General features: G+C 41.6%; 1 protein-coding gene across 1 annotated transcript in view; it reads left to right on the plus strand.

Moving 5' to 3' along the window:
- Positions 1-9,169: 9,169 nt before the first annotated feature.
- Positions 9,170-27,643, plus strand: part of LOC148346281 (brain-enriched guanylate kinase-associated protein-like) — a 45,187-nt gene continuing 26,713 nt past the window's right edge. The window contains 5 exon segments of the mRNA XM_088325647.1: positions 9,170-9,239; positions 12,090-12,178; positions 12,283-12,476; positions 12,478-12,850; positions 23,490-23,527. Of these exon segments, the coding sequence (XP_088181773.1) occupies positions 9,170-9,239; positions 12,090-12,178; positions 12,283-12,476; positions 12,478-12,850; positions 23,490-23,527 (764 nt within the window).

The following is a 27,643-nucleotide window of genomic DNA, read 5'->3' on the forward strand; positions in this document are numbered from 1 at the left end:
GAACTCACGACCAAATAAGATCATCGAGTGCTGGTGGAAAACATCAAAGCGCACAGGGAGCGCAGTTGCTGTGTTTTGCGGAAACGTGGCTCACGTTTAGCATTCCGGACGCTAACGTGTAGCCACCCGGAGCTACCCGGAGCAATCCGGCTTCAACGCCGCTAAACAGAGACACGAAAGCCGGGGGGAATCGGAGAGGAGGCGGACTTGCTAACACGAGGTGGTGTATCCCTGGATTTTCACAAAGAAAAGTTTTCCATCTGCCGCAGGGATGTCGAACTTTTGGACTGGCGTGACGTCATCCACTCCGCTACAAGCACCCCTAGGGCATCATGTTCATCTGTTAATAAACAACGGGGTAGACTGCTGGAAGTGTGAATTTCCCTACGGGGATGAATAAAGTATCTATCTATCTAAAATCCCATCAGGATACAAAGATTCTGACTCAAAGGATCAATTGTTAAGTTTATAGTTTAGTAGACACCAAAAACGAGGGGAGACGACAGATGAATGTTGAGCTTAAATATGAATAAATTATATTAAATATGAATCAAATGACTCCATTTTGTGCAGGCTTGGGGAGTAACGGAATACATGGAACGGCAAAAATGATGTTGGCAAGCTGTTTGGATTGATTTTCATTTTGTTTCCGTCGCATTTTACGTTCGTTTTGCCGGAGATCAAAGAGATCAAAGCCAGGAGAGAAAGCTTACCACGTGTTGTGAGTCATCATTTGATTCATATTTAGTTTCTTTTGTATTTTATTAGCATATTTGGTATTGGAGTCATCCAAAAGTCATTGAAAGTAATCCAGTTAAAGTAACCCTACCCAACCCTGGAACTTCCCCGTCACTGAATATGTCTTCCGAGTCGTCGGCTGTTCGATGTGCAAAAATCCAAGGAAGAAAATCCTCATACTTGAGAGTCTCACTCACTCGCAATGTACTGTAACGCTACGAATATTTGCTGCGTGGTAAGAGAACGTCACTCCGTATTCGGTTTTCTTCAATCCATTACCAGATAGCTTCTTCCTCACTAAGCAGTATTCGACCCAAACTGTAGCCATCACGATTCAAATGATTTCTTACGAACACATCAAAACGTTCATTTGGCTTTCACAGTAATGTATTTGAAGATGGTGATTCTCGTATTCGTTATGTATTATTTTTGTGCATCCTTCCCTGTCAGAGACGTCCTTATTTTAATGATCATATTGTGCAGAGTGATTTCACGCCCCCCACTTTTCACCTCGAGAGCATTTATCTTGCTACTACACACAGTATATGTGTTATTTACGGGTTTGAAGTACAAAAGAATGATCAGTGTTGGCATGTGGATGGAAGAACTGTTGCAGCACCTCTTAACATTTTTAGATGTTTTTTTGGGGGGATCTTTTAATTTCTTAGTTTTTATGTAGATGCAGAGCTAGTATTTTCTTTTAGAACCTCCTCCATGTATTCTGAAACCGCGAAACCACCTCACCTTTTATGATGAAGTACAAAGCGTGTACTGCTCTTAAGTTTCTTCTTTTGTAACCGAAAGGTGCACAGACAATCGCTATACACATGTCAATAAACCTCCTCGAAAGCGCCACTTGGATTTTTTTTGTGATCGTGCATTGAAGCGGAAGCATTTTTCAAGTCAAGTCATTTTTATTTGTATAGCCCTTAATCACAAAGAGTCTCAAAGGGCTTCACAGGTTATGACACAGACTATTTTTTCTGACTATTATTACATCATCCCCTGATCTGGAACCAACATGAGGGCAAGGAAAAACTCAAAAACCTCAACATGAGGAAAATGAAGAAACCTTGAGAAGGGACCGCACATGTGGCATCCCCCTTTCAGGATTACCAGACAGCAAAGGATGTTGAAATCACAAATAATATAGAGATATTGTCCAAGAAAAGTATAGGTTATTCATATGCTATAGAGTAGAAGTGTTTTTTAAGCTTAGATTTAAACATTTCCACTGAGGTTGCAGAACGGATCTCAGGGGGAAGAGCATTCCACAGCACCGGGGCCCGAATAGGGAACATTTTCAAATGTACTGATTTCTTCTTGGCTCTTGGGATCACCAGAAGACCGGCGCTCTCAGAACTAGGGCTTCGGACTGGAACATAGGGGGAAATCAGATCTGAAAGATATGAGGGGGAAAGTCCATGTATGATTTTGTATAATACAAAGAGAACCTTGAAATCACATCTTAGGCTAACAGGGAGCCAATGCAGGTTAGCCAAAATCGCTGTGATGTGATTGGACGTTTTTGTCCTAGTTAAAAGCCTAGCTGCAGCATTTTGTACCAGCTGAAGACTCTTGATTCTGGACTTGGGGAGACCGGAGAGTAGTGCATTACAGTAATCGAGACGGGAGGTAACAAACGCATCCGACTGAGACACCATAGGGCGAATTTTAGCAATGTTGCGAAGATGGAAAAAGGCTGTCCTAGTAATATTCTTAACGTGTGTTTGAAAGGACAGATCTGTGTCAAATATGACACCTACATTTCTAACTGAGTCACTCTGTGTGATGTGGCATTTGTCAATGTTCACAGCAGTTTTTGAGAGTAAGTCACGCCATTTAGATACACCAATTTTTATCTATTCATTGCGCCCCGAGATAAAGTGACATGGCAGCAGGTGGCGCACTTTTCACAATATCGCTCAGCAATGCCTTGCTGCAAGTTGCATCACCACGTACTTGGGGTTGAATTATTTATATTCTGTATATGTGATCTAAAGTAGGGAAAACAAGCCATCTCGTCGAGTTGTTGTTATAACACAGTAGTTGATTTTCTCCAATTCTTTTTTGGAGTTGTGCACGCTTGGCTGGCTTGGCAGAGAGGTGATAGCAAATGTCTGTTGTTGCCAAGGAAACGTGCTGCTGACACCACAAAATGTGTGTGGGCTAGTTGAACATGTAATTAATAACAAAGCGCCCGCCAAGATGGCACCGGGTTCAGGATGTGGAAATTCCTGCCGCTATAAATAGCGCACAGCGAAGCTGCAACAACTGCTTGTCACCCTTTTTTGCTTTTCCTTTTTGATTAAAAATCATTTCCGGTTCAAGGATGTTATTGGTTAAAAGAAACTGCCATAGGTAGCAGTCCCAATGCCAAACGACACTTCAAATTTGCAATTAGACGATCCATTTTTTTTTTTTAAAGTGATACGTTTATAGTTGAACATGCACCCAATTTAAAGAGAGAAGACATCAATGGATTCAGAGCTTGCGAAAAGCAGAGAGAACTGTACAAAAATATTCTAATGTAAAAATTCCAGGTTGAAAGACCAGTTTATAGTTTTTGTAGACACCCTACATATGGAGAGAAGCCATAGATGAATGTTGAGCTTGCTAGAAAAAAAGGAGAGGACTGTACAAAAACCCATCAGGATTCAAAGATTCTCGCTCAAAGGATCAATTGTTGAGTTTATAGTTTAGTAGACACCAAAAATGAGGGGAGAAGACAGATGAATGTTGAGCTTGCAAGAAGAAAAGGAGAGGACTGTACGAAAACCCATCAGGATTCAAAGATTCTCGCTCAAAGGATCAATTGTTAAGTTTAAAGTTTAGTAGACATCCAAAATAGGGAGAAGACAGATGAATATTGAGCTTGTAAGAAGAACAGGAGAGGACTGTAGAAAAAACAATAAGAATAAAATATTCCGGCTCAAAGGATCAATTGTTAAAATTATAGTTTAGTAGACACCAAAAATAAGGGGAGAGAAGACAGATGAATGTTGAGCTTGCAAGAAGAAAAGGAGAGGACTGTACAAAAACCCATCAGGATTCAAAGATTCTTGCTCAAAGGATCAATTGTTAAGTTTATAGTTTAGTAGACACCAAAAATGAGGGGAGAAGACAGATGAATTTTGAGCTTGCAACAAGAACAGGAGAGGACTGTAGAAAAACCCATCAAGAATCAAATATTGCGGCTCAAAGGATCAATTGTTATTTGTATAGTACAGTAGATACCCACAATAAGGGAAGAAGACATAGATGAATTTTGAGCTTGAGAGAACAGAAGAGGACTGTACAAACCCGTCAAGATTAAAACATTCCAGCTCAAATGACTAATTGTTAAGTTTTATAATTTTGTAGACACCCAAAATAAGAAGAGAGGGCATTGCTAAATTTTGAACTTGCAAGGACAATAGGAGAGAACCGTACAAAAATCCACAAGATACAAAAATTCCAACTTGTCAAGGTCACCCCCGAGCCCTTTGTTTTGATGAAGAATCTTCTAGGTTACAAAAAGCTGATTAACCCTAAAGGGTGTGGAGATCAAAGAACAGCATTATGGTTTGCAAACAATGGGCACTCAATAATGGTCAAAATAAACACGCCCTGGATTTATAAGCCATCCTTTTTGCAAGATCTCTACAAATGCATACTGTTAAGGCAACTTTTTAATTACTCACGAATTATTACTCTTTCTCTCTTTCTTTGTAGCCTTCTATCTTTTCTTTCTTTTTCTTCTCTTTTCCTTCCTGTTTCTCTATTTTTTCTATTTCTTTCACTGTCTTTGTGTCTCTCTCTCTCTCTCAGTGACTTTCTTTTTTCTCTTCACTCATTCTTTTCCCTTCTTTCTCTCACTTGTAATTTCTCTCAGTTTCTCTCTTTTTCACTTTTTCCTTTTTCTTTCTTTTTCACTGTCTCTCTCAGTCACTCTCTTTTTCACTCTCCTCATTTTTTTCCCTTCTTTTCTTTCTCTCTCTCTTTTACTCTCTCTTTTCTCTGTCAGTGTTCCTCTTTGTCTCTTTCTCTCTGTGTGTCCTTTCACATTCTTTTGCTCTCTTCTCTCTCTCTCTTGCTTTCCCCTTCTCTCTTTTTTTCCTCGTTTGTCTCCTTCTCTCTTTCTCTCTTTTAATTTCTCTTTGCATTTCTTTCTCTCTTTCCCCCTCTCACTAGTTCTCTTTCTCTCTCTCTATTTCTCTCTCTCTGTCTCTCTCTCTTCGTTTTAATGCTAACTTTTCCCCACTAGGTGTTCCCTTCAACCCGTCTGAAAACCAGCTTCAGGGCGGAACGCAGACTGAGTCGGTCAACACCTTGGAATAAGCGCTAGCGCCGCTCAATATTCCAGCTCGCGCTCAATGTCGACGGAAAACCGGCGCGTTAATGACATGTATCGAGGTCGCAGCATCCACCCGCCACACCCCCATGCCGCCCCGGTGGCAACTTCCATATGGTAACCTCAACAGTGGCTGTTTTTCTTTCAAGATTGGCGAAACTAGCTTCTCCCACGCTGCCGAGAAAAAGTATTCGCCCCCTTCCTGAATTCTGCGTTTGTTTTTTTTTTTGCATGTGTATTGCCCACAAAGGTTTCGGAACATCAAACATATTTTAATATCACACGGAGACAACCCAAGGATACAAAATACAGGTTGATTCCATCTTTTTAAACCACCCCAAAAAATCTAGGGCTAAAAAGTAATCCCACTCCCCCCCAAATGGACTGGCACCCCCTTTGTTGAATGAAAACAATACTTTAATTAAATCTCTTGGACAAAGTGTAGTAATCTATAAAATCTCAAGAACACCAAAATCCAAAAGAAATTAGTAAAAAAAAAAAAAAAAATCTACTTGCCAGCAATCATAAGGCGCCCGCTTTGAGACTGGGAGGTCGGTGGTTCGCGCCCCGGCCGAGTCATTCCTAAGACTTAAAAAGTGGTCGGCGGCGCCCTCTGTTGGCTGCGGCTGCATGGTCGGCGGCGCCCTCTGTTGGCTGCGGCTGCATCGGCTCGCTACAACGGGTCAGGTGCAATCGACATTTCGTTCTGTGTACATTGTTACACAGAATGACAATACAAGGAAATTATTATAATTATTATTATTATTATTATCATCAGGCATTGGGCAGGGGACACCCTAGACTTGTTGCCAGCCAATCGCAGGGCACACGGGGACAGACAACTCGCTCGCCCATTCACACCTAGGGACAATTTGGACCGGCCAGTTCACCTGAAATGCATGTTTTTTGGAATGTGGGAGGAAACCGGAGTGCCTGGAGGAAACCCACGCAAGCACGGGGGGAACATACAAACTCCGCACAGGAAGTCTGGAGCTGGATTTGAACCCACGCAGGAGGTTCCCAAGACATGAACTGTGCCGCACATGCGCTAACCACTCTAAATGACTAATACAACCAAAAACAAAATGTGGTGTGGTCAAGTCAAAGTCGGATTCAAATCCAATTGAGATGCTGTAGATTGAGTTTAAAAAGCCATTTCGTGCTAAAATCCAATATAGCAGATTTGAAACTGTTTTGTCAAGTCAAATTTATTTATATAGCCTTTAATCACAAAAATATCTCAAAGGACTGCACAGGATTACAATGACACCATTACCTGATCTTAAACCAACATGCGGGCAAGGAAAAACTCAAAACCTCAGCGTGAGGAAAACAAACCTTGAGAAGGTGCCTCACAAGTGGTAATCCAACTTCCAGCATGACCAGGGTAGAATAGATTTAGCATTGGGCTGAATGCAAAGCCTTACGTCACACTGCACATCACCATGAAAACTCTCTGCCCGCTGTCAAACATGGTGGCGTTAGCATCATGCTCTGGGGTTGGTGCCAAATACAGTGAGATTTCTGTTCGTATGTCGTTTGCATCACTGGTGGTCAAGTAATCACAATGACACAATTACCTGATCTTAAACCAACATGCAAAGAAGAATGGGCCAAAATTCCTCCACTGCGTTGTGAAAGACTGGTTACCAACTGCTATTAGATTCAGGGGGCAATGACTTTTTCACACAGGGCCAGCTGCGAATGGATATTTTTGTGCCTTAAATGGAATCCATTTCAAAACTGCATTTTATGGATATTTGGGTTCTCTGTGTGATATTAAAACCGGGTTGAAGATCTGAAACCTTCAGTAAGGGGACAAATACTTTTTCACGGCACTGTACATAAATTGGCATCTGCTTGCAGAATTCCACATTAACTGTTGGACGGCATCCCAGGTTGTTTAAGGCTGTCGCTGCATCCGGCCAATTTACGAGAGGTCACCCTCCTCCATCCGTCGTTACGTCGATAAAGAAGATACCTCTGTCCGTAATCTTTTACTCTCTATTCTCCCTTTTTCACTGTATAGGTCTTAGAAGCTTAGTCTGGAGAAACGGAGAAAGCTTCTTACGCAGGTACGAACTGACTATTCTTTCGTAGCAACATTCATAATTTGTGTTGACATTGTAAGGTTTTAACATTTATTATACTGAAATCTGACTCCGAAGACACTTCCTGTGTCTTGTGTAATCCCTTACTGTTGGAGCATGTCCAGAAGCCGGAGAAATTATTGAGTCGCGTATACTCCACATATTACTTTAATTAAAGAGTTGAACAAATCGGATCTTTCTTCCTCGCCAATTACAATCGTGTGGAGAAAGACGAGGGGGTTTTCACATCTTATCACCCACGCCGATGAAATGTTCACGCCCCATGACAAAGCCTCTGGCTGATTGGTCCGCGCCGTGTTGCAGCAAATTTCCCAATAGTCCTTTGAAGTTTGGGAGAAAGGTGACAGGTCATCGCCCTACCCCCCAGGCGAGGTGATAAGTCATTGTTATCTGCACACTCTGAAACCAAAGACACATTCCAAATCAAAGGCGGTTTACGACACCCTTGCACTCAAGGCTGAGGTCAAACTTAGGACAAGTATTTTTGAGTATAAGTGGAATAAAACAGCGTATGAAATAGTATATAACTTCAACATCTGAATACTTGAGATATTTTTATGCTCTAAACCAGGGGTTGGAAGTATATATATTATAGATCGCGAGCCATATGAGTTTTCACGATTCCATATGGCTTGGAGATAAGTTTGCTCATGCAAATTTCATCTGTGTCGTTCCGATTCTGATTCGTTGCGAGCCAATGAAACACAAGGCGAGAAATCGGTTGGGTCCAGTATATTAAGGGTACGGTTTCCACGACAGTTTATAGTCCAGGTTTCACACCAACAGACCTCGCTTAGGCTGTATGTCACTCAGGAATTCTTTAATCATCAAATAATCATTAAATAATGTATGTTGACAATTTATGATGAAAACCCACGGCACAAACTATACAGAGCAATTCGATTGGGTGAGTATATCTGCCCACACAGCACCCTTTCTTCTTTCGCATGCACCTGTTGCGCTCAAGCGAAATATTGTACAGCGGGAAACTTTTCGTTTGCTGTATTTTGTGCCATTTTTTACAAAGGAACTACTATCACCTCATTCTGAAACCAATATTTACAAAAAAAGATGGTCAAAATAAGCTAAGCTAAGGAATCGTGACAGTAGGGGCTGGGCATGTAGCTGTTAGCATGGATCTTCTTTAATGAAAGAAATTGTGGTTTGTCTCAAATAAGGTTTGGAAAACAGCGCTCTAAACCTTTCATAAGAGCAATCGATCACCGAGGTTTTTTACGACGAGCCGCCTCGGACGGAAACGGTTCGGATTTCCCGTCTCTGCAGTTTTAGGGAGAATCTATTTGCGCATCATTACCTCGGGGCTTCGGCTCTCTGTTGTCGGCGACGGTTATAAATTGTCCGCCGTCCCTTTTGCGCTGGCGAAATTGAAAAGAGATAATTAAAGACGTTTATCTTGAGAGTGGCTTAAAGCTGTCTGAAAAGGAACCATAGAGGAACCTCGGGGAAATAACACGTTCTTTGCCGTGAGCAGACGTTCTGGTCTCCAGGGTCTCCTAGCATATCCTGTGCACGCTAATGACTCTGGGGACGGCTCCAGTCTGGATTGGTGGACACTTTTTGCTGTCTGATCCCAGATTTGACTATGTAGGACCTCATTGGAGCTTGACGGTTTCAGATGTTTGAGCCTTCCGCCGAGTTGTGCTCTTGTTCTTGAGATCTTGGACCTGAGGCCAGTCCTACACCAATTTTCTCAACCGAAATTTTTGTCACTCACACAGAGTTGGATAGCTCTAAACCGAAACCAGGTTTCGCTTTCAGTTGGTGATGTTCTGACTCCAGCACTATCTCCAATTATCAAAATGTACCGTTTACCAAATTCTGACTCCAGTAACCAAACACAACCTACGTTCACCCAACAATTTATGCGCGCTCGTTTCTCGAGGGAAAAATGAACAGGAAAGCCGACATTTTCACACGGGGTAGATTCATTTTCCCTAACAATTTAGCTAAGTGTACTCCATCTAAGATGGCCGAAGTAGTGACGTTGGAGTCTCTAGGAAGCCTTCTCCCATCGGCCATCTTCTCCCTGCATAATGGTGTGCCGGCTCCTCCCATGGGCGTGCCAAGGAAGCCCAATGTGGGCTTCACAATCTCATAGACGAGCTGTCTTAATGTCTGGCTTCCTCAAAACAACACCTTTCTGCGTCAACAGCGTCTGGGTGTGCCGATTATCTTATCAACAGCACGTCCCGTTCCTGTAAACAACCTCTTCCACCACTTATGCCTGCCCTGAACTTTCACTGCTCATTGAATAAAGGCACAGTCAGTAAATAAATATAGCATTAAACTCAATAAATGTAACTTGTATTCAATCGTATAAAATCCTTTATAGTCAAATGTATAAAATCCTTCACCAGGAATAACATTTTTCTTGAAATGCTCCACAGTGGTCATTGTAACTTCTCCCAAAAGTACTGATCCAAGATATTTGGTCTCAACTTTCACTGAAACAAAGACATGACGGGACAAAATCAACTCTTTACATATATTTATTGTCTTATAGAGCGGACATTAAAGTTTTGGTCCCTAGACCGGGTTTTGCTTTCAGTTGGTGAAGATCTGACTTTAGAACTATCTCCAGAAATAACATTTTTCTTTCAATGCTTAACAGTGCTCAATGTAACGTCTCCCGATATACATGATTTGGTCTCAACCTTCACTAAAACATAGACATTACGGGACAAAATGAACTCCCGAGATCCGTCCCCGTTAAAAGCAGTGCTCTCTATCGGCTTGCTAGCTAAGTGCTACGTCAAATCAATGCTCCTCTCCAGTCAGTGACCTGGAAAACGCTGAAAAGCTTTGCCGGCTCCGCTATCGATAGGCATTCTAATTACGAAACAGTCCCGCGGTGCCAGCGCTGTTTAACTTGCAAAGATAGTGTCAGGAATTGTGCAGAAAATACGCATTCTCATTCACCTCAAAGACACGAGAGAGTTTACAATGTCTCAGAAGAAATGCAGATATGATGTGTGGGGGATTTTTTTTGTCCCATTGACATCAAGAAACTGATTAAATTTGAAGTCACGGACGGCCCGACATGGCAGAATGCTATCCTGGCAGTGAGAGAGTCCATCTGCTCAGCCCTGAGTGAAAACGATTGGATCTTTATCAGGTCAGGCTTGCACACTGATGACAACGAGTTGGGTTAAAAGTATTTGATACTGGTGTTGTTTATCGGCCAGTTGCAAAAATCAGGAGTTGCAGTCACATACTAAAGCTATGGACTTGGCCAGAAGCTCGGCAAGTCTGGAGAGATGAGTGAAAACGTTTGAATCTCGTTCAGGTTAAGCTTGCACACCAATGACAATGAATTAGGCTTAAAACTCTCTGGAATCGGTGTTGTCCACTAGGGTGGGTTTCATCGACCAGCTGCAAAAATAGAGCAAAGTTGCAGTCTCATAGCAAAGAAATAGACTAAAAGTTCGGCAAGTTTTCCCCTGATGCCAGGGCAATGAAATTCGAATGAAAAGAATAGAGTAGATGCCCATTATGCCATTTTTATTCTTTAAAAAAATAATTTACTGTGTTTAAAATATAGCATAAGGCTAAAAATGGATTTGAGTTTATTAAAAAAGTGTTCTCCATGAATATTTTGTGTTTATTTGAGCTTGAGTGAATTAATACTACTAAGGGGTTTCCCACGGCACTTTTGGTCAATGTTCCCTTTAATTTTCCAGGGGTCTAAGCGTTCACACAAAGTCGGTGAGCAACGCTTGAAACAACAGTGAGCAACGGCAATCCCAAGTGTGGCAACTAAGTCATTATTAAACATGTCCAAAACTTGACATCACCTTACATTTTGCTGAGTTTCCGGCAATGCAAAATCATTTTTCACTTTTGAATGAATTGACTAATGTACTATTGCAAAGGTTGTATTCTTTCACTAGATTTCCATTTACTTTCTTTTTTTTTCCTGGTATCTTTTGTCGCATAATACGAACATTTTTGGGGGCTTATTTAGTCGGTTGTAAGATACAGAACTGTATTTAATCACATTTTTTAGTGGAAGTACAATGTTGGCAACAAGATTCACTTGATATAATTGGAAATTATTTGAATGCAACGCAAACCTTTTCTTCTTTTTCCCTGTTTTTTTCTATTTTTTTCCCTGTTTTTTCTATTTTTTTAATCCCTTTTTAAAAAATCTCATCGTGTTTATTTTTTCCTAGCTGTTACTTTTTCTTTTTGTTCTCTATTTACTTTTTTCCTTTGTCTCTTTCTTTTCATTTTTTTCTGGCTTTTTTCTGAATTTTTCCTCCTTTTTTCTCTTCCTCTTGTTTCTTTTTTTCACTACTTTTTCATTTTGGTATTTTTTTTTCCTTTTTCTTCTATTCCTCCTTCCTTTAAGTCCTTTTGTGCATAACTTTACACAATATTTGGTCATATAGGGATGAAAGAAGCAAAAACAACCTGAAGAGCCGTTTAGGACCCGAAAGAGCCGGTTCCTTTTAGTGAGCCGAGCCGAAGGAGCCGGTTCTTGAAAAACTCTAAAAACTCACACACTCAGTTTAGAGGGAACACTGCTTCTGGTTCCAGGGAAATTGTTGGAACCAAAGACTATGGCTGACATGACGGTTTCATGTCCAATCCATCTCAATATATGTTGAACGATTAACAAGGCAATTTAAAAACCTTTATTTTATCTTAATTCACACAGTGTACAATAAGCACTATATATTTATCAACATATTGGCACGAGGTCTTAATGCACTGTATTGTATTGTTGCAGTTTTCACCATCCGGAGAAGGAAATTGAAGCTTCCATAACACAACCCTTGTGGTCACAGTCCTTCTTTGGTAGCTTCGCTTGGTGTCATGTCAATGAGACTACAGCTAAAATCCCTTCGGATTATCGGTCCTGGTCCTTCCCCCTCTGGTTGAAGGAGCTAATGGGCCTTTCATCCGACAAGTCCTCTTCCAGGTCGGTCGGCCTCCAGTTGTTGAAACCAAGGATGTAGAGGTGAATCCAAGGGTAGCCCGGACAGCTGGAGTCAGGGGGTCACCTCTCGCCTCCAAAGCTCAATCACAACAGACGGAGCCGGGCAGTTTTTCGTAGGCGGACGGTCGAACTAGCAGAAAGGGTGCAAACTCTGCCGTAGGGAGGAGGGAGCGACTCCGTCGAATGCCAAACAGGGCAACAAACAGGGGTGGGGTTGTGTCCAGACACAAGCTGGGGTCCAAACACAGTCAGTGTCCGCTGGTGGCAAAGATCTACAAAGTCAAGATTTCACATTTCCGGACGAGGTGACGTCCAACATCTTTGACCCAACCCCTTAAAGGCTTTTGGAAAACCAGTTTATCTCTTCGGTTTAGCGACGAGATCAAGACCAGGACCAGAAAAGCCACAGGTTGCCCCCTGGCTCAACAGCAGGACTTCTCAATGGAGCTCCAGAACCCATTTGAAACCGAACTGCCACCCTATCTGGAGACAGACATCGACCTGGTGAGAATGGACGACCGGACGGATGATGACGAAGGGATCCGATCGGACGATGTGCCGTCCTTACTGACGGACGAGCAAAACCTGATTCCGCCCCCTCCCAATTTCTGCCAAGGATTCGAAACGAAAGCTTTCCTGGAACGGAATCTCGACTCTCCGAGACAGCCTGCCAGATCCATCTCTTTGCCCAGAGGCATCAACATGGTGAGTCTCAAACATATGCTCCCGATAGATTCTCGCGTTGGAGAAATGTATCGTTTTGTTAGGGAGAACTGAGGCGAAATGTGGAAAAGAAGCGGGAGAACCGTGTAGAGCACGCGTGTTAAAGTTGCGGCCCGCGAGGTTTTCTTCGGCCCCTGAAATGATCTCGAGGCATTATTGTTTCGTAAGTGTTGTTTATAGGTAATGGATTTTTGCACTTTACTGGATTTTAAATTCTCTAGTGATATCACATTGCTGTTGTTCTTTTCATGGGAATCAATTTAGCTCACTCATGCTAAAACAGAAACCTAAGGCTAATGATGGTACCTGAAAAACAGCGGCGAGCTAACTGGAAAATTGAGTGGTGAGCACATATTTAGCTTTAGCATATAGCTATTTGTGCCCCGCAATTGGCTGGCAACCAGTTCAGGGTGCCCCCTGCCCACTGCCCGGAGATGGCTGGGATGGGCTCCAGCCCCCCCTGCTACCCTAATAAGGATAAGCGGTACAGCTAATGAGATGAGATAAAGCTATTTCTTTTTGTATTTGCGTGGTCTAGCATTGCTTTAGTGGCTGACATCCCGGACGCTCTCACCAGTTTTTGGGCAGGGGTCTCAGTAGTTGTGCCCGTGGACCTGTTGTGAATTTCACGGTTGCCATGGCGCCCAATTGGGCCTGCCCATGTGGCACCAGCTGCAGCTTGTTGACAGATTGGCTTCCTGTCAGTATTTAAACTTGATCCTGTCAGTCCCCTTTTGTCGGTCTTTCTGCGAATCTCTGTACACAACAAGCCTTCTTTTGCCTGTCCCGTTTTTTGCTCCTGTTTGTCTCCCAGTACGATCTGTTTTGACCTTGACCTCGTCTGCTCTCCCGTCCCAAATAACGATCCGTTTTTGATCTCGACCACGTCTACTCTCCCCTCCTAGCTTTCGACTTGTTTCCTATCCCGACCACGTTTTTTCTCTTCTATCCCAGGCTACTGAACCGTTTTTTCCATTCCCGACACCGCCATCGCTCGCCACGGAAGTCCCACTTCCGCGTTCAGAGCGACCTGCTCCCCGCGTCCGGCAATCCCCGGATCGTGGGCGCAACCCTTTCCCTTTCTTCTATAAAACTTCTGAGAAACATGGGTCCTTTTTCCGTTCTGGTCCTGACAGTGAAAATAGCTCACCAGGTCTGGGTCATTGTAATTTTCTAGTAAACTCATTTTTTTCTTAGTGCAGGATTGAGTCTATTTAACTCTACTCCCAATAATCGAACCTGGTAATAACATAAGTAGTTATTTCAGAAATGCATAGGAGCCCTTTGCACTAAGTAGTAACAAAAACAAGATCTTAGCTTGAAAAGGGTTTCGGGGTTGTTAGCTGCAATTAGCATTAGCAGCTTCTTTAGTTTAATGGTCAATTTATGAGGATTTTCATTTAAAGATATTTGCCTTTTTTGTGGCTGTTTAAAATTCAATATTACTATAAGCCATAAGAAAATATCGCTGTATATTTTTGATGATAATTTAATATATTTACTTTGTTGTCAGGAGCTTCACTCGATTATCGGCGGCATTTGAAAAATTGTCAGCATACCATGAGTCTGGTTCTTGGCTTTTAGCTCAATTTTTGATTCAGCTCTCCACGCATTTGACTTTGACATCCCTCGTGTAGAGCCAGGGTTGCAAGTCCGGGAGGAAAATCATGTATTGAATCCATAACCTGGTTATCTGTTGGGTTATCAAATTTGGATTCTTGTTTGTCTGCTACCAAATATCTGGTATGGTTGGTTCCAGAGTTCTTCTGTTTGTCATTGTACCGTATTTAGCACTATAGGACGCACCGGGTTATAGGGCGCACCCCCAAAAAAGAGTTTTTGGTCCTATATCTTCCATAGACAAGGCGCACCGGATTATAAGGCGCTACAATGGGAACGTGGACAAAACAGTCAGATGATTCAGTCCAACTGATTACCCCCTTAACATTCCCAAAGCTTGCAAAGAAGCAAATACGTGTCGTCGACACGTGCGAATGCGGTGTCCGTACGATGTCACTCAATTGCGTCGTTTCAAATATCATTCGGAAGATTAAAGTCTTAAGATTCAAGAAAGGCCAACCATTCCTTAGTTTCTATTTTCTTTTTCGCTCGCGACTTTACTGTGCATATGACAATAAACACTTGGAATTGAGTTGAATTCACTCAACTCATCACAGCAACATCAAGATCGTTCTAAAACAAGATACCAGGAAAATATAAAGCCGTAGAGCTCACCTAAGTTCTCACGTTCAATAATTGTACGCAACCATGGTCTTCTTACAACCGTGAGTGAAGTAAATCCGGGAGAGTAGAATATTTACAAATACAGACTAATGAAACATGTTTCTCTATGGCGTAGTTTAGCAAGCTTGCTATTCAGTCATCTTTTGCGGCTAATTGCAGGGTTTGTTTTGGCCCTCTAGCGTATCCGAGGCTCCGAATAACTTCAGCCAATAACGATCGATGTAACGGATGATTGACACATCTTTGTCGGCCAATTGCAGGGTTTGTTTTGGCCCTCTAGCCAATCCGAGGCTCCGAATAACTTCAGCCAATAGCGATCGATTCAACAGATGATTGACACATCTTTTTCAGCCAATTGCAGGGTTTGTTTCGGCCCTCTAGCCTATCCGAGGCTCCGAATAACTTTAGCCAATAGCGATCGATTCAAATGATGATTGACACATTGGTAAGCCAATGAAACGCCGGTATATAAATCCCAGCATACACCGCGGACTACTCCACGTTCGGGGGAAAATCGAGTCGGCGGCTGTTGCGTAAGTTGCGAGACCTTGATATTTAATATTGAGCCATATATAAGGCGCACTGTATTATAAGGCGCATGGACAGCTTTTGAAAAAAATTAAGACTTTTAGGTGCGCCTTATAGTGCGGAAAATACGGTAACTCTTAGGGTCTGGTGCGCCTCTGTCCACTAGAGGGCGCCTCATCTTTTTCAATTAGCCTGACCCTTCATAAGGACATTTTGGACAGCACTCGTTGTCGGGTAATGTTTCATTTTCAGCTTTTGTTTTCCACACGTTTTCCAGTTTCTGAGGTTTTTTAGTTTTTGCTCTCTGGTTCAGACAGTTTAATTGTTGTTTTTGACCATTTGAAGTCAATGGAAGGAGACCAAGAGGAAGGCCGCGATTGACGTACAGTAATCCCTCGGTTATCGCGGTTAATGGGGACCGAGACCACCCGCGAAAACTAAAATTCCGCGAAGTAGCGGCGCCCCTTCAAAAATGCTTAAAAAAACATATACAGGTATACAGTATACCCCCCCTGTATACAGTACACCATATAGAATACGGGTAGAGAGAGAGAGTGAAATTCTTGAGATCGAAGCGGCAATGACTAAGCATTGTGTCAGGGCCTCCCCCTCCCCTTCACAATAAGAGTGTCCACACCGTGTCCTCAGTTGACATAAGCTCGCGCTCAATGGCGTCAAGTCAATAAATGCTTTTATTGAGAAGGTAAGGTCTATTTTTTTAGACCCGCGAAGCTCTGAACCCGCAAAAGTGGAACCGCGAACTAGCGAGGTTCCACTGTAGATGGATGGTGTTATAAATGAGTGCACGGCAGGAAAGAGGTCTAGATCTAGTGGAAGCTAGAGCTCTTGTTGGTGATAGGAATGAGTGGAGATGTGTTGTAAAAGGATAGTGGGATGTTTGGACCCGTTCTAAGGGATGGGCAGGGCACTTGTATGATGCGGCAGGGGTAAACCAGTGAAAGCTGTTGGACAGAAGAGTGTGTTGTGTCACCCTGACCCGGGTAACATGGCCACTTTCTTGTGTCCCGTTTCATCCGGAGGGACGAAAGCATGACCGACTTAGGTGCCTAACTTGTTTGGGTGTTTGGCCATTTGGGTTGGCCATAGTCCCAAAATATGTGTGGGTGTTTTTTGCTATTTTTTTCCTTTTTTTTAAATTTTCTTTGTTATGGTTTGTGTTTGTCTTGCTGTCGGTCACCCCTCTGAGGGGATATGACCGGGGTAGATAGATAGATGACCATTTGTTTGGGACTTTGTGGACAATATCGTGATTTCATACCAACGCTTCCTGCGTTTGGGTCCACCTCTAAAATTCACCTAATCTATGCTCCTAATAATTGAAGGGAAATTTCAGAACGAATCAGGAAGTCGCGAAAAGCGGCTTCCCCCGGACACGTATTGCAGGCGTATCGGATTAAAGGCCCCGTTAAACTTTACTGCTTCGCCGGTAAATCGATTTGATGTTCACCTCACAGGTGGTTCATTCATTTTTTTCCCGTTTTTTTTTTCGTTCCTTCTTCCGAAACGGTCCCCGAAAAAAGAGCAACGTGAACATTCGGTATAAAAAGAAGGCGAGGTGGCTTCCATTTCTGGTCCGATTAAAATTCAGCCTTTGCCGTCACCTTAGCAACTGCTTGGGAAAAGAGAAGAAGAAGGTGGGCGGTATGGGGGCCGTGGATGGAGCCGGCCTCTTCTTCTCGCTAGCAGCAAAACTTTCATCTCCTCCGATTTCGCTAAGCCGTTCCTTGGAAATTACGATGCCCGCCCTTTAAAACAGCTCACGCCAACCCCTTTTCAAGCTTCCAGCTACTTGTTGCTGCTCGTGAGCGCAAAGGGCAACCGCTTTAGAGTAATAAAGACGAGAAAGGGAAAACAAAAAGAGGGAGAAAAGGCATAAGGAAGAGGGAGGGAGTGAAAAGGGAGAACGAGAGAGATAAAGAAAGTGAGTGAAGAGAGAGGGACAAAGAAAAGGACAGGGAGAAGGGGAAAAAGAGAGAGAGTGAGAAAGGGTAAGTGAAAAGGGAGAAGAAGTAAGAGAAACAAATACAGAGGAAAGGATAGAAAGAAAGAAGAAAGAAAGAGGGAGAGAAAAGGGAGAACAAGAAAGAAAAAGAAGAAATAAAGAGTAAGAAATAACAGAAAAAGAGGGAGAGATAAATATTGTGAATGAGAAAGGGAAAGAGGGGGAGAACAGGAGAAAGATAGAAAAAAAAAAGGAAGAGTGAGAAAGGGTAAGGGAAAAGGGAGAAAGAAGGGAGAAGAAGTAAGAGAAACAAAGACAGAGGAAAGGAGAGGAATAAAGAGGTAGAGAAAAGGGAGAACAAGAAAGAAAAAGAGTAAGAAATAACAGAAAAAGAGGGAGAGAGAAAAATGGTGAATGAGAGAAGGGGAAAGAGAGAGAGAACAAAAGAAAGATAGAAAAAAGAGGAAGAGGAAGAGGGAGAAAGAACAAAAAAAACAAATAAAGGAAGAACAAGAAAGAAAAAGAAGAAAGAAAAAGACTAAAAAATAACAGAAAAAGAGGGAGAGAGAATAATTGTGAAAGAAAGAGAAAGTAAAAGATAGAGAGAACAAGAGAAAGATAGAAAAAAGAGGAAGAGGGAGAAAGAACAAAAAAAACAAATAAAGGGAGAACAAGAAAGAAAAAGAAGAAAGAAAAAGACTAAAAAATAACAGAAAAAGAGGGAGAGAGAATAATTGTGAATGAGAGAAAGTGAAAGAGGGAGAGAACGAGAGAAAAATAGAAAAAAAGAGGAAGAGTGAGAAAGGGAAAGGGAAAAGGGAGAGAGAAGGGAGAAGAAGTAAGAGAAACAAAGACAGGAAAGGAGAGAAAGAACGAGGGAGAGAAAAGCGAGAACAAGAAAGAAAAAGAAGAAAGAAAAGGAGTAAAAAATAACAGAAAAAGAGGGGGAGAGAAATATTGTAAATGAGAGAGAAAGGGAAAGAGGAAGAGAACAGGAGGAAAATAGAAAAAAAGAGGAAGAGTTCCTTTTAGTGAGCCGAGCCGAAGAAGCCGGTTCTCGACAAACTCTACTCACTTGACTCAACTTCGTTCTACTTCGACTCGACTTCAAAATACCGCATTTAGGACACAGCGTCAGGCGAACCCGTGTATTTTTCCCTTCATGCACTGCAACTTGGACTTAATTCGCTTTTTAATTAGCCATTTTGATCCCTGATTTTTGTGCGCTGGCTAGATTTTCTTGTGCGCAGCTTAGAGGGAACACTGTCCACCACCAGAGGGCCCCCAACTGGTGTTTTGAACTGGGCACAGGTGTGTGCAATTATCACACACCTGTGCCCAATCATCCTGAACCCCTCAGAAGTAAACGTGTTTTCAGCATTTTTTGTCTTTGTCATTTCATTCTTGCCTCCTCTGCTTGCCTCCCCCACATGGGTCCATCACCCACAACCTAAAGGTAACAGTAGTTTGGTATGTATTTCTTGAAAATTGATGCTAGCCCTGGAAATTTTTATGACATTTGTGGATAAGCCACTTTTTTTCATTTCTTGTTTTAGACCAGGGGTGTCAAACATGCGGTGCCTCTCGTACTCCTTTTTTCCGTCTCTCATGCTCTTTATTTCTCTCACTCTTTCTGTTTTCTTTTTCTTGTCTTGCTCTTTCGTTTTCTTTCTCTTTCTGCCATTTTTTCCTCTTTTTATCTCTCTCCCTTTCTTTTTTTTTCTTCCTCTGTCACAGTTACCCATTGCCCTCACTCGGCCCTGCCCGTTTGGTGCCACCTGCGGCTCGTTGCCTGATTGGCTTCCCTCCTATTTAAGCTCAGTGCTCTCACTCTTTTGTCAGTCCGTCAACAAACCTCTGCACACACAAGATGTGTGTTTTGATTCTGTCCGGTATCCTGTCCGGTATCGATCCCGTCTGTCTAGTCCCGTCAGATATCTAACTCCAGTATCGGGTATCGATTCCGCCTGTCTTGTCCTGTCTGATATCTGACTCCAGTGTCTGGTATCGATCCCGTCTGTCTCGTCCTGTGCAGTATCGACTCCGACTGTTCGGTATCTGCTCATGTACCTGGTATCAATCCTGGTTGTCCCGTCTTGCCTGGTATCGATCCCGTCTGTCTAGTCCCGTCAGATATCTAACTCCAGTATCGGGTATCGATTCCGCCTGTCTTGTCCTGTCTGATATCTGACTCCAGTGTCTGGTATCGATCCCGTCTGTCTCGTCCTGTGCAGTATCGACTCCGTCTGTTCGGTATCTGCTCATGTACCTGGTATCAATCCTGGTTGTCCCGTCTTGCCTGGTATCGACCCCGTCTGTCCGGTATCTGCTCGTGTATTTGGTATCAATCATGTCTGTCCCGTCCTATCCGGTATCTGCTTGTGTATATGGTAGTGATCTCGTCTGCCTCTGGCTTCCTGTTTTTCCAAGCCGGACTTCTGTCTTAATTCTTCTGCCCAGTGATCGCCGAATCACTGGGGTTTGTTTCCACGCGCATGACTGCCCCATTCGTTACGCATCTGGGTCCTCCTCCTGTTCTGGTTCTGACATTCTCTCTGTTTCTTTGTCTTTGTCTTTTCCCTTTTTTCTGTTCTTTCCCTCTTTGTCGCTGAAGCTCTTATTTCTCTCTTTCTCTTGTCTTGCTCTCTTTTTACTTCATCTTTGTTTTTTGTTTTCATTTATTTCTTATATTCTGTGTCTCATTCTCCGTGTCTTTTTTGTCTCTCTCTCCTACCTTCTCTCTTGTTCACTCTTCTCTCTATTCTCGCTCTCTTGTCTTGCTCCTTTTTTCCCCTGTCTCTTTTCTGTCTCTCTCTTTCACTCTGTCTCTCTATCACTCTCTCTCGTACTCCCTTTATTCCTCTCACTTTTTTATTTTCTTTTTCTTGCCTTGCTCTTTTGTTTTCTCTCCCTTTCTGCCCTTTTTCCTGTTTTTATCTCCTTTTGTCTATTTCTTTCTGTTTCTTTGCCTTTCTCTTTTCCATTTTCTTTTTATGTTTTTTTCCCTCTTTGTCTCTGATGCTCTTATTTCTCTCTTTCTCTTGTCTTGCTCTCTTTTCACTCCATCTGTTTTCCCTTTTCTCTTATTCTTTGTCTCGTTCTTGGGCAGTTTTTTTTTCTTTCTCACTCTTTTTCCCTCCCTCTTTTCCCATATCACTGTCTCCTTCTTTCCTACCTTCTCTCTTGTTCACCCTTCTCTTTATTCTTGATCTCTTGTCTTGCTCCTTTTTTCCGCCTTTTCTGTCTTTCTCTTTCACTCTGTTTCTCTATCACTCTCTCTCGTACTCCCTTTATTCCTCTCACTTTTTTATTTTCTTTTTCTTGCCACGCTCTTTTGTTTTCTCCCTTTCTGCCCCTTTTCCTGTTTTTATCTCTCTCCCTTTGTCTATTTATTTCTGTTTCTTTGTCTTTCTCTTTTCCCTTTTCTTTTTATGTTTTTTTCCCCCTCTTTGTCTCTGATGCTCTTATTTATTTATCTTGTCTTGCTCTCTTTTCACTCCATCTGTTTTCCTTTTTTTCTCTTTGTTTCGTTCTTGGGCTCTTCTTTTCTCTTTCTCACTCTTTTTCCCTCCATCTTTTCCTATATATCTGTCTCTTTCTCTTGTCTTGCTCTCTTGTTCACTCTTCTCTGTATTTTTTTTCCCCTGTCTCTTTTCTGTCTCTCTCTTTCACTTTGTCTCTCTATCACTCTCTCTTTCTCTAATCCATCTCTTTTATTCTACTAGTCTGGCCGCCGTGAGAGTCTTTTTCCTACCGCGTGGCCCTTGAGCCCAAAATATAATATAACATAATGCAAAAAGTGATAAAAACGGCGGAGAAATTCCTCCGAAGACCGCGGAGGCAAGGAAAACACGCGTGTCGAAGCGAACGATTCGACAAAAGATAATAAACAAAAGAATACTCCTAGCAAGAAAAGGACTTTTCTGCCAAAATGGACTCAATTATATTCCCGGTGACGCTATGAGGAGGATGATAATGGATTGGACCTTGAGAAGGCATTACAACTATGGCGGGACAGCACACCACGAAGAATATATGAACTGAAAAATCTGAAGTGATAACTGATTTGTATTACCAATTAACTGAATGAATATATAGATTTATATGATATATTTCAATCGCGATAAGACTAAATTTTGGGGAGCCATAGATCTCTGTTGGGACCCATAGATTTTTGAGCATGCCCATCACTTTTCACAGGTCAAATGAAGACTGGATATGGCTTTGGTATATAGATATAAACCAGGGGTGTCAAACGTGCGGCCCGGGGGACAGATCAGGCCCGCTAAGGGATTGAAACCGGCCCGCGAGACAACGCTCAGAGAAGTGCAAGAGAAAAACAAGCTGCAGGTTGGAATATGTCAACTTGATGTTGCCAAAGCCAGGTGCCTCGAAGAAAGACACAGTACTTGTATTTCTTTCTTTTCTCTCTCTCTCTCTCTCTCTCTCTCTCTCTCTCTTTTCCTCCCTTTTTCTCTCTCTCTCTCTCTCTTTTTTCCTCTCTCTCTTTGACTTGGTGCCAGCTGCAGCTCATTGACTCTGCCCGGCATCCAGTATTCTCCCATTCTCTCTTTCTCTCCTTCTCTTTTCTCTCCTTCCCTCCTTCTCTCTTTCTATTTCTCTTTGTATATCATTCTTTCTCTCTCTTTCTTTCCCCCTCTCTCACTATTTGTCTTGATACCTTTTTTGTTTCTCACATTCTCTCTCTCTCTTTTTCTTTTCCTCCCTTTTTCTCTTACGCTCTGTGTCTCTCTCTCTCTTTCACTTTCTGTGTCTCCTTCTCTTTCTTAGTTTCCCTTTGTCTCCTTCTATCTCTGTGTCTTTTTACCTTCTTTTGCTCTCTCTTCCGTTTTTCCTTTTCCCTCTTTCGCTCTCTTTCCCTCCCCCTTCCCCCTTCTCTCCTTCTCCCATTCTCTCTTTCTCTCCTTCTCTTTTCTCTCCTTCCCTCCTTCTCTCTTTCTATTTCTCTTTGTATATCATTCTTTCTCTCTCTTTCTTTCCCCCTCTCTCACCATTTGTCTTGATATCTTTTTTGTTTCTCACATTCTCTCTCTCTCTCTTTCTTTTCCTCCCTTTTTCTCTTACTCTCTGTGTCTCTCTCTTTCACTTTCTGTGTCTCTTTCTCTTTCTTAGTTTCCCTTTGTCTCCTTCTATCTCTGTGTCTTTTTACCTTCTTTTGCTCTCTCTTCCATTTTTCCTTTTCCCTCTTTCGCTCTCTTTCCTCCTTCTCCCATTCTCTCTTTTTCTCCTTCTCTTTTCTCTCCTTCCCTCTTTCTCACTTTCTATTTCTCTTTGGATATCGTTCTTTCTCTCTCTTTCTTTCCCCCTCTCTCACTATTTGTCTTGATATCTTTTTTGTTTCTCACATTCTCTCTCCCTCTCTCTTCTCTCTCTCTTTCTCCCTTTCTTTCTTTCATTGTCCCACCCTCTCTCTTTTTCTCTCCTTCGCTTTGTCTTATTTCTTTCTCTCTTTTTCTTTCTCTCTAATCTACTAGTCCGGCCCCCAAGAGAATGTTTGTTCTATCTTGTGGCCCCCGAGGTAAAATGAGTTTGACACCCCTGATATAAACAATAAAGAAATGTATCTTTTTTTGTGTATCTATGGCTTCAAATGGGTTGCAGTGATGATGTGGTCTCCAGCCTCAACAGATGGAAGCACCTGTATCCCCCGTGCCCCCCCCCCTTCCCCCCCCCCTCCTCGCTCGCCTCCTTTTCCCATGTATCTGCAATCTGGCTGCATTGGAGGTTCCCACTCTCTCTCCCCCCCCCTGGCCCCCCACCCAGCTGATATTTCTCCTCTCTCTCTCACTATTGAGCCGATGTGCTCCTTTTCACCTCACATCTTTTAAAGACGGGCAGCCACTTATTGTTTTTTTTCCTTTTCAGGTATGCGAGGATGCCGTCTACCACACGGACACCATCAGGTAGGTGACACTTTTCCTCTCTCCCCCCGCCCCCTTCTCCTCCGCCGCCCCCTCCGCATCCTCAATTCGTCACACCCACGCCTCCCGCGTCCTCTCCTTCCCTCCCGCTCTATTTCTTGCGATACCGGCAGAAGCGTCGGCAGCTTTCTCAGCCGCGGACGGGATTTTGCGTCGTCTCCGAAGGACAGGGGTGGGGAGAACCCGTGGCGCTCCAGGGGCCGAATCGGCGGGAGGGGGATCCAGGATGAAGCTGGGCTCCGGCAGCAGGTAGCGCTTGTCGTGCAACCGTGATTTTGTTGGCGAGTTCGGGGTGGGGCAGGGGCCGTTTTAGGTTCGTAGCTAAGCAAACTAGGGCCCCTGGGCCACATGCGGCCGGGCAGGCTTCTTTATCCGGCCCGAACAAAAATTGTCAAAATATAATGAGGATATATACAAAGGTAAATATAGTAATAGTGATAAAAAAAACTTTTTGGGGTGTGCCAACTTTTCTCCCCATTGACGTTTTATGTGTCTGCAACATAAATACTACAACATTACGACAAAACTATCAAATGTAGTATTACAAGCCAGTAATGGTATGGAAATACTACAAAAATACCACGACAGATAATGCAAAGAGACTGCTACATAAATATTATTGCAGAAATAATACAAAATGACTTTGACAGAAATACTTCGGATATACAAAAAGTGTACAATGGAAATACTGCAAAGCTACTACTATTGAAACACTACCAAATACTGAATAAATACAACTGAAGTAATGCTATAAAAATACTTCGAAATACTTTAAAAATCAAAGTACATGAATACTACAAAAATTTGACTGCAGAAATACTACTGAATTACTACTACAGAAAAACTAGATATATTACAAATATTCTAGTTTAGAAATACTACTACAGTAATACTACAGATATATTACAAAAATCCTACGATGCGGTGCTTGGAATCAAATAGACTGAACCATTTCAAGGCAGTGGAGTGTTTCTGACACATTTTTCTTTTGTTTTCCTTGTTATTATTATTATTTTCTTTTTAATTAATCATATTTTATCGTGTTTTGTATTAGGGGAAATAGTTTTTTTAAATGCTCGAATATTGAGGGGTGCTGGAGAACCCCCCAAAACGGGGTGGTCATGCCCATGGGTGGGGGCATGCATGTATTTTTTTTTTTTTCATTCCTGGAATATAGTGCAATTGCACTTCCACTACACTAGGGGGCAGTGGCAGTGTTTTGTCTATTTAGCCTTCACGCATTAAGCACAGAGTATAAACATTCAGTATGATGTGTAGACACGGAATGTAGCAGGCCCTTAAAGGGAAAGTAATATTGAGCGCCTCCTAGTGGTACAATTCATTAAAAAAATGTATCATTTCAATTTTCATTTTTAATAAGAAAATAAGTGGAGAACTTTGTATTTCTTTTACAAAGTGGAATCCATGCCTAAAGATCGCTGCCATGTTTGTCCGGCATCTTGCTGCTACGCTGTGCTCTTGCTGAAAATTTCCGTCAAATATTACACGATGTACTTTTCAAATATCACAATAATATTTTCGTAGCATTTTAGTCGTTTTTATGGTCTGTAGTATTACTGTCCTTGCATTTATGAAGTAGCGTTTTGTATTATTGCAGTAGTCATTTTTGTACTTTTATTTTTGTAGTATTTCTATAACTGCATTTTTTTTAATTATAGTATTGCTGTCATATGTTTTAATTAAAGGGACAGCGTGTAATATTTAGGGCAGTGGTTAAAAAGAACTTTTAATTTAGTAGTAATGTTTTAAAAAATTAGCACAAAAAAAATAATGATTTGTATACTAGGCAAAAGTACAGAACTAATATACCAATTTTCATTTTTTTCTCATAAATGATTGGTGGAGAAATGTGTATTCCCCATTTAGGTCGGCACCATATGTGTCCGGCATCCCACTGCCACGTTGTGTCGTGTTTTACTGGCCCTTGCTCATACTAAGACATCACAGTGCCATCTAGTGGTCAAATATTACTTATCAGCGCTTTACAGTTGCTGTGGGAACAGCATTGACAATCCAAATAGACGATTGGTAGTTATCAATAGTAAATAAAGTGCTACTAAAAATAAAAACTACAGGTTTTTGGTGCCAACGTTGTCCCTTTGTGTGTCTACAACAAAACTGCAGCAGAAATACTACAAAATGACGACAAAACTATCAAATTCAGACCTTCAAAACGGGGACCATATATATTTTGCTTTCATCATAAAAGAGAATACATTTTTTGACATACTATACTACAGTAATACGACTGCAGAAATATTATCCCAGAAATACTAGAAAATACAACACCAGTAATATTACAAAAATACTGGAAAATGATGCATATGCAGTACTACCAAAATTCGACAGTAATACTTATTAAACAGTACTTTTTCAAAATGCTTCTACAGAAAAACTACCAAAACATCATTACAGTAGTACTATAATACAAAAACTACTAGAGAAATCTTGCAACAAAAATACTATAAAAACACTACTACAAAAGTATTACAACAGAAATACTGCAAAAATACAACTGCAGTAATACTATAAAAAATCTCGATGTAAATATTACAAAAACAAAACTGCATTAGTACGACAGAAATACTGAAGCTATACAACAAAAATACTACAGAAAAAAATAAAACGAAACTACAGTAATACTACAGAACTACTCAAAAATCCGACTGCAGAAATACTCAAACTACAATACAAAAACTACAAGAAAAAAAACCCAAAAGAAATACTACAGCTATACTGTACAACAAAAACGCCGCGCTGTAACACCCTGCTAACTAGCGTGCCTACGTGGCGGCCATATTGGTAGGGTCAATGTCCCTGTTCAGTTAATGTACATTGATAATTAATAATTCAACCAGTTATTATGCAATCCATTGTCAATGTCAACACGCAGTGTTATTATGGAAAACTAATTTAAAAATATAAAAAGTAAAAAAATAATTTATTAAACTGAAAAATTATAAAAATTGCAAAAAAATAGATTGGAATTTTAACATTTTGTATGAAACCCATTGACAAAACTATTTACAATATAAAGATTTTAGATCAAAACAAACAAAAACATTTTTTTGATTGTGGAAATCAAAGTTAATGAAAAAAACTATATTGATATACACACATAACCATGTAAATTGTTGGGAATTTAAAATTAAAATGTAGCGTTTACCAAATTGTTCGAATTAGTTATCTGACTCCATTAACCAAACACAACCTGCATTCTCCTAACAATGTGCGCTCATTTCATGATGCATCAGCACTCCAAATTAAAAGGGTTAAACATTTGAAGATTAACCCTAACAGCATTTCCACACAGGGGCAGATTTAATTTCTTAAACAATTTAAATGAGTGAACTCCAACGAATAAATGGCCAAATTAGCCGAATTAGTGTCGCTCGAGTCTCCGTCAAGCCTCCTTTCTCAATTTCTGCCTTTTTTCCTCTGCCCGCGTTTTTTCCGCAAGCTTTTGTCCCGGCTCCTCCCATGGGCATGCCAGGAAAACTCCCACGTAGGGTCCACCCCCCGCCTCGATGTCTGGAAAACTCAAAACAGGAGAGTGTTTCTACGTCATCAGGGCCTTGTTCTCCAAACATCGCCTGCCGTCCCCCCGTCAGAGTCCTGTTATCAAAATTCCCCAGCCAAAACATTCCGAATTTGGAACAGCCAGACCTGAAGCCCACTAAGTGAAAATCTTCATTGCACTCGATAAATATAACTTGTATTTAATCGTATAAAATCATTTATAGTAAAATGTATAAAATCCTTCAATAGTCACTCGCCAGTGTAGGCCCCAAAAAATCAAGGGAAAGTGTGGTCTAGCTGTGTGGTGCAGTCTTATTTTGAAAAAGAACCAAACAATGTAAGCAACCAAGAGGAGCTGGAGCTACTGAAGCTCTCAACAAGTAATACTAGTCAAGTCATATTGATTTGTGACGCCCTTTATCACAAAAAGTCTCAAAGGGCTGAACTGAGCACAACAACCAAATAACTAATAAAATAAGACATCAGCTATATAAATATTTTTGTGGAAACCGGAATATTATAGTGTGGCAGAAAACGCTACGATGAAGGGATCCTAAG

This window comes from Urocampus carinirostris, chromosome 20 (assembly GCF_059441175.1).
Source record: "Urocampus carinirostris isolate Australia breed hairy pipefish chromosome 20, RoL_Ucar_1.0, whole genome shotgun sequence".
Lineage (NCBI taxonomy): Eukaryota > Metazoa > Chordata > Actinopteri > Syngnathiformes > Syngnathidae > Urocampus > Urocampus carinirostris.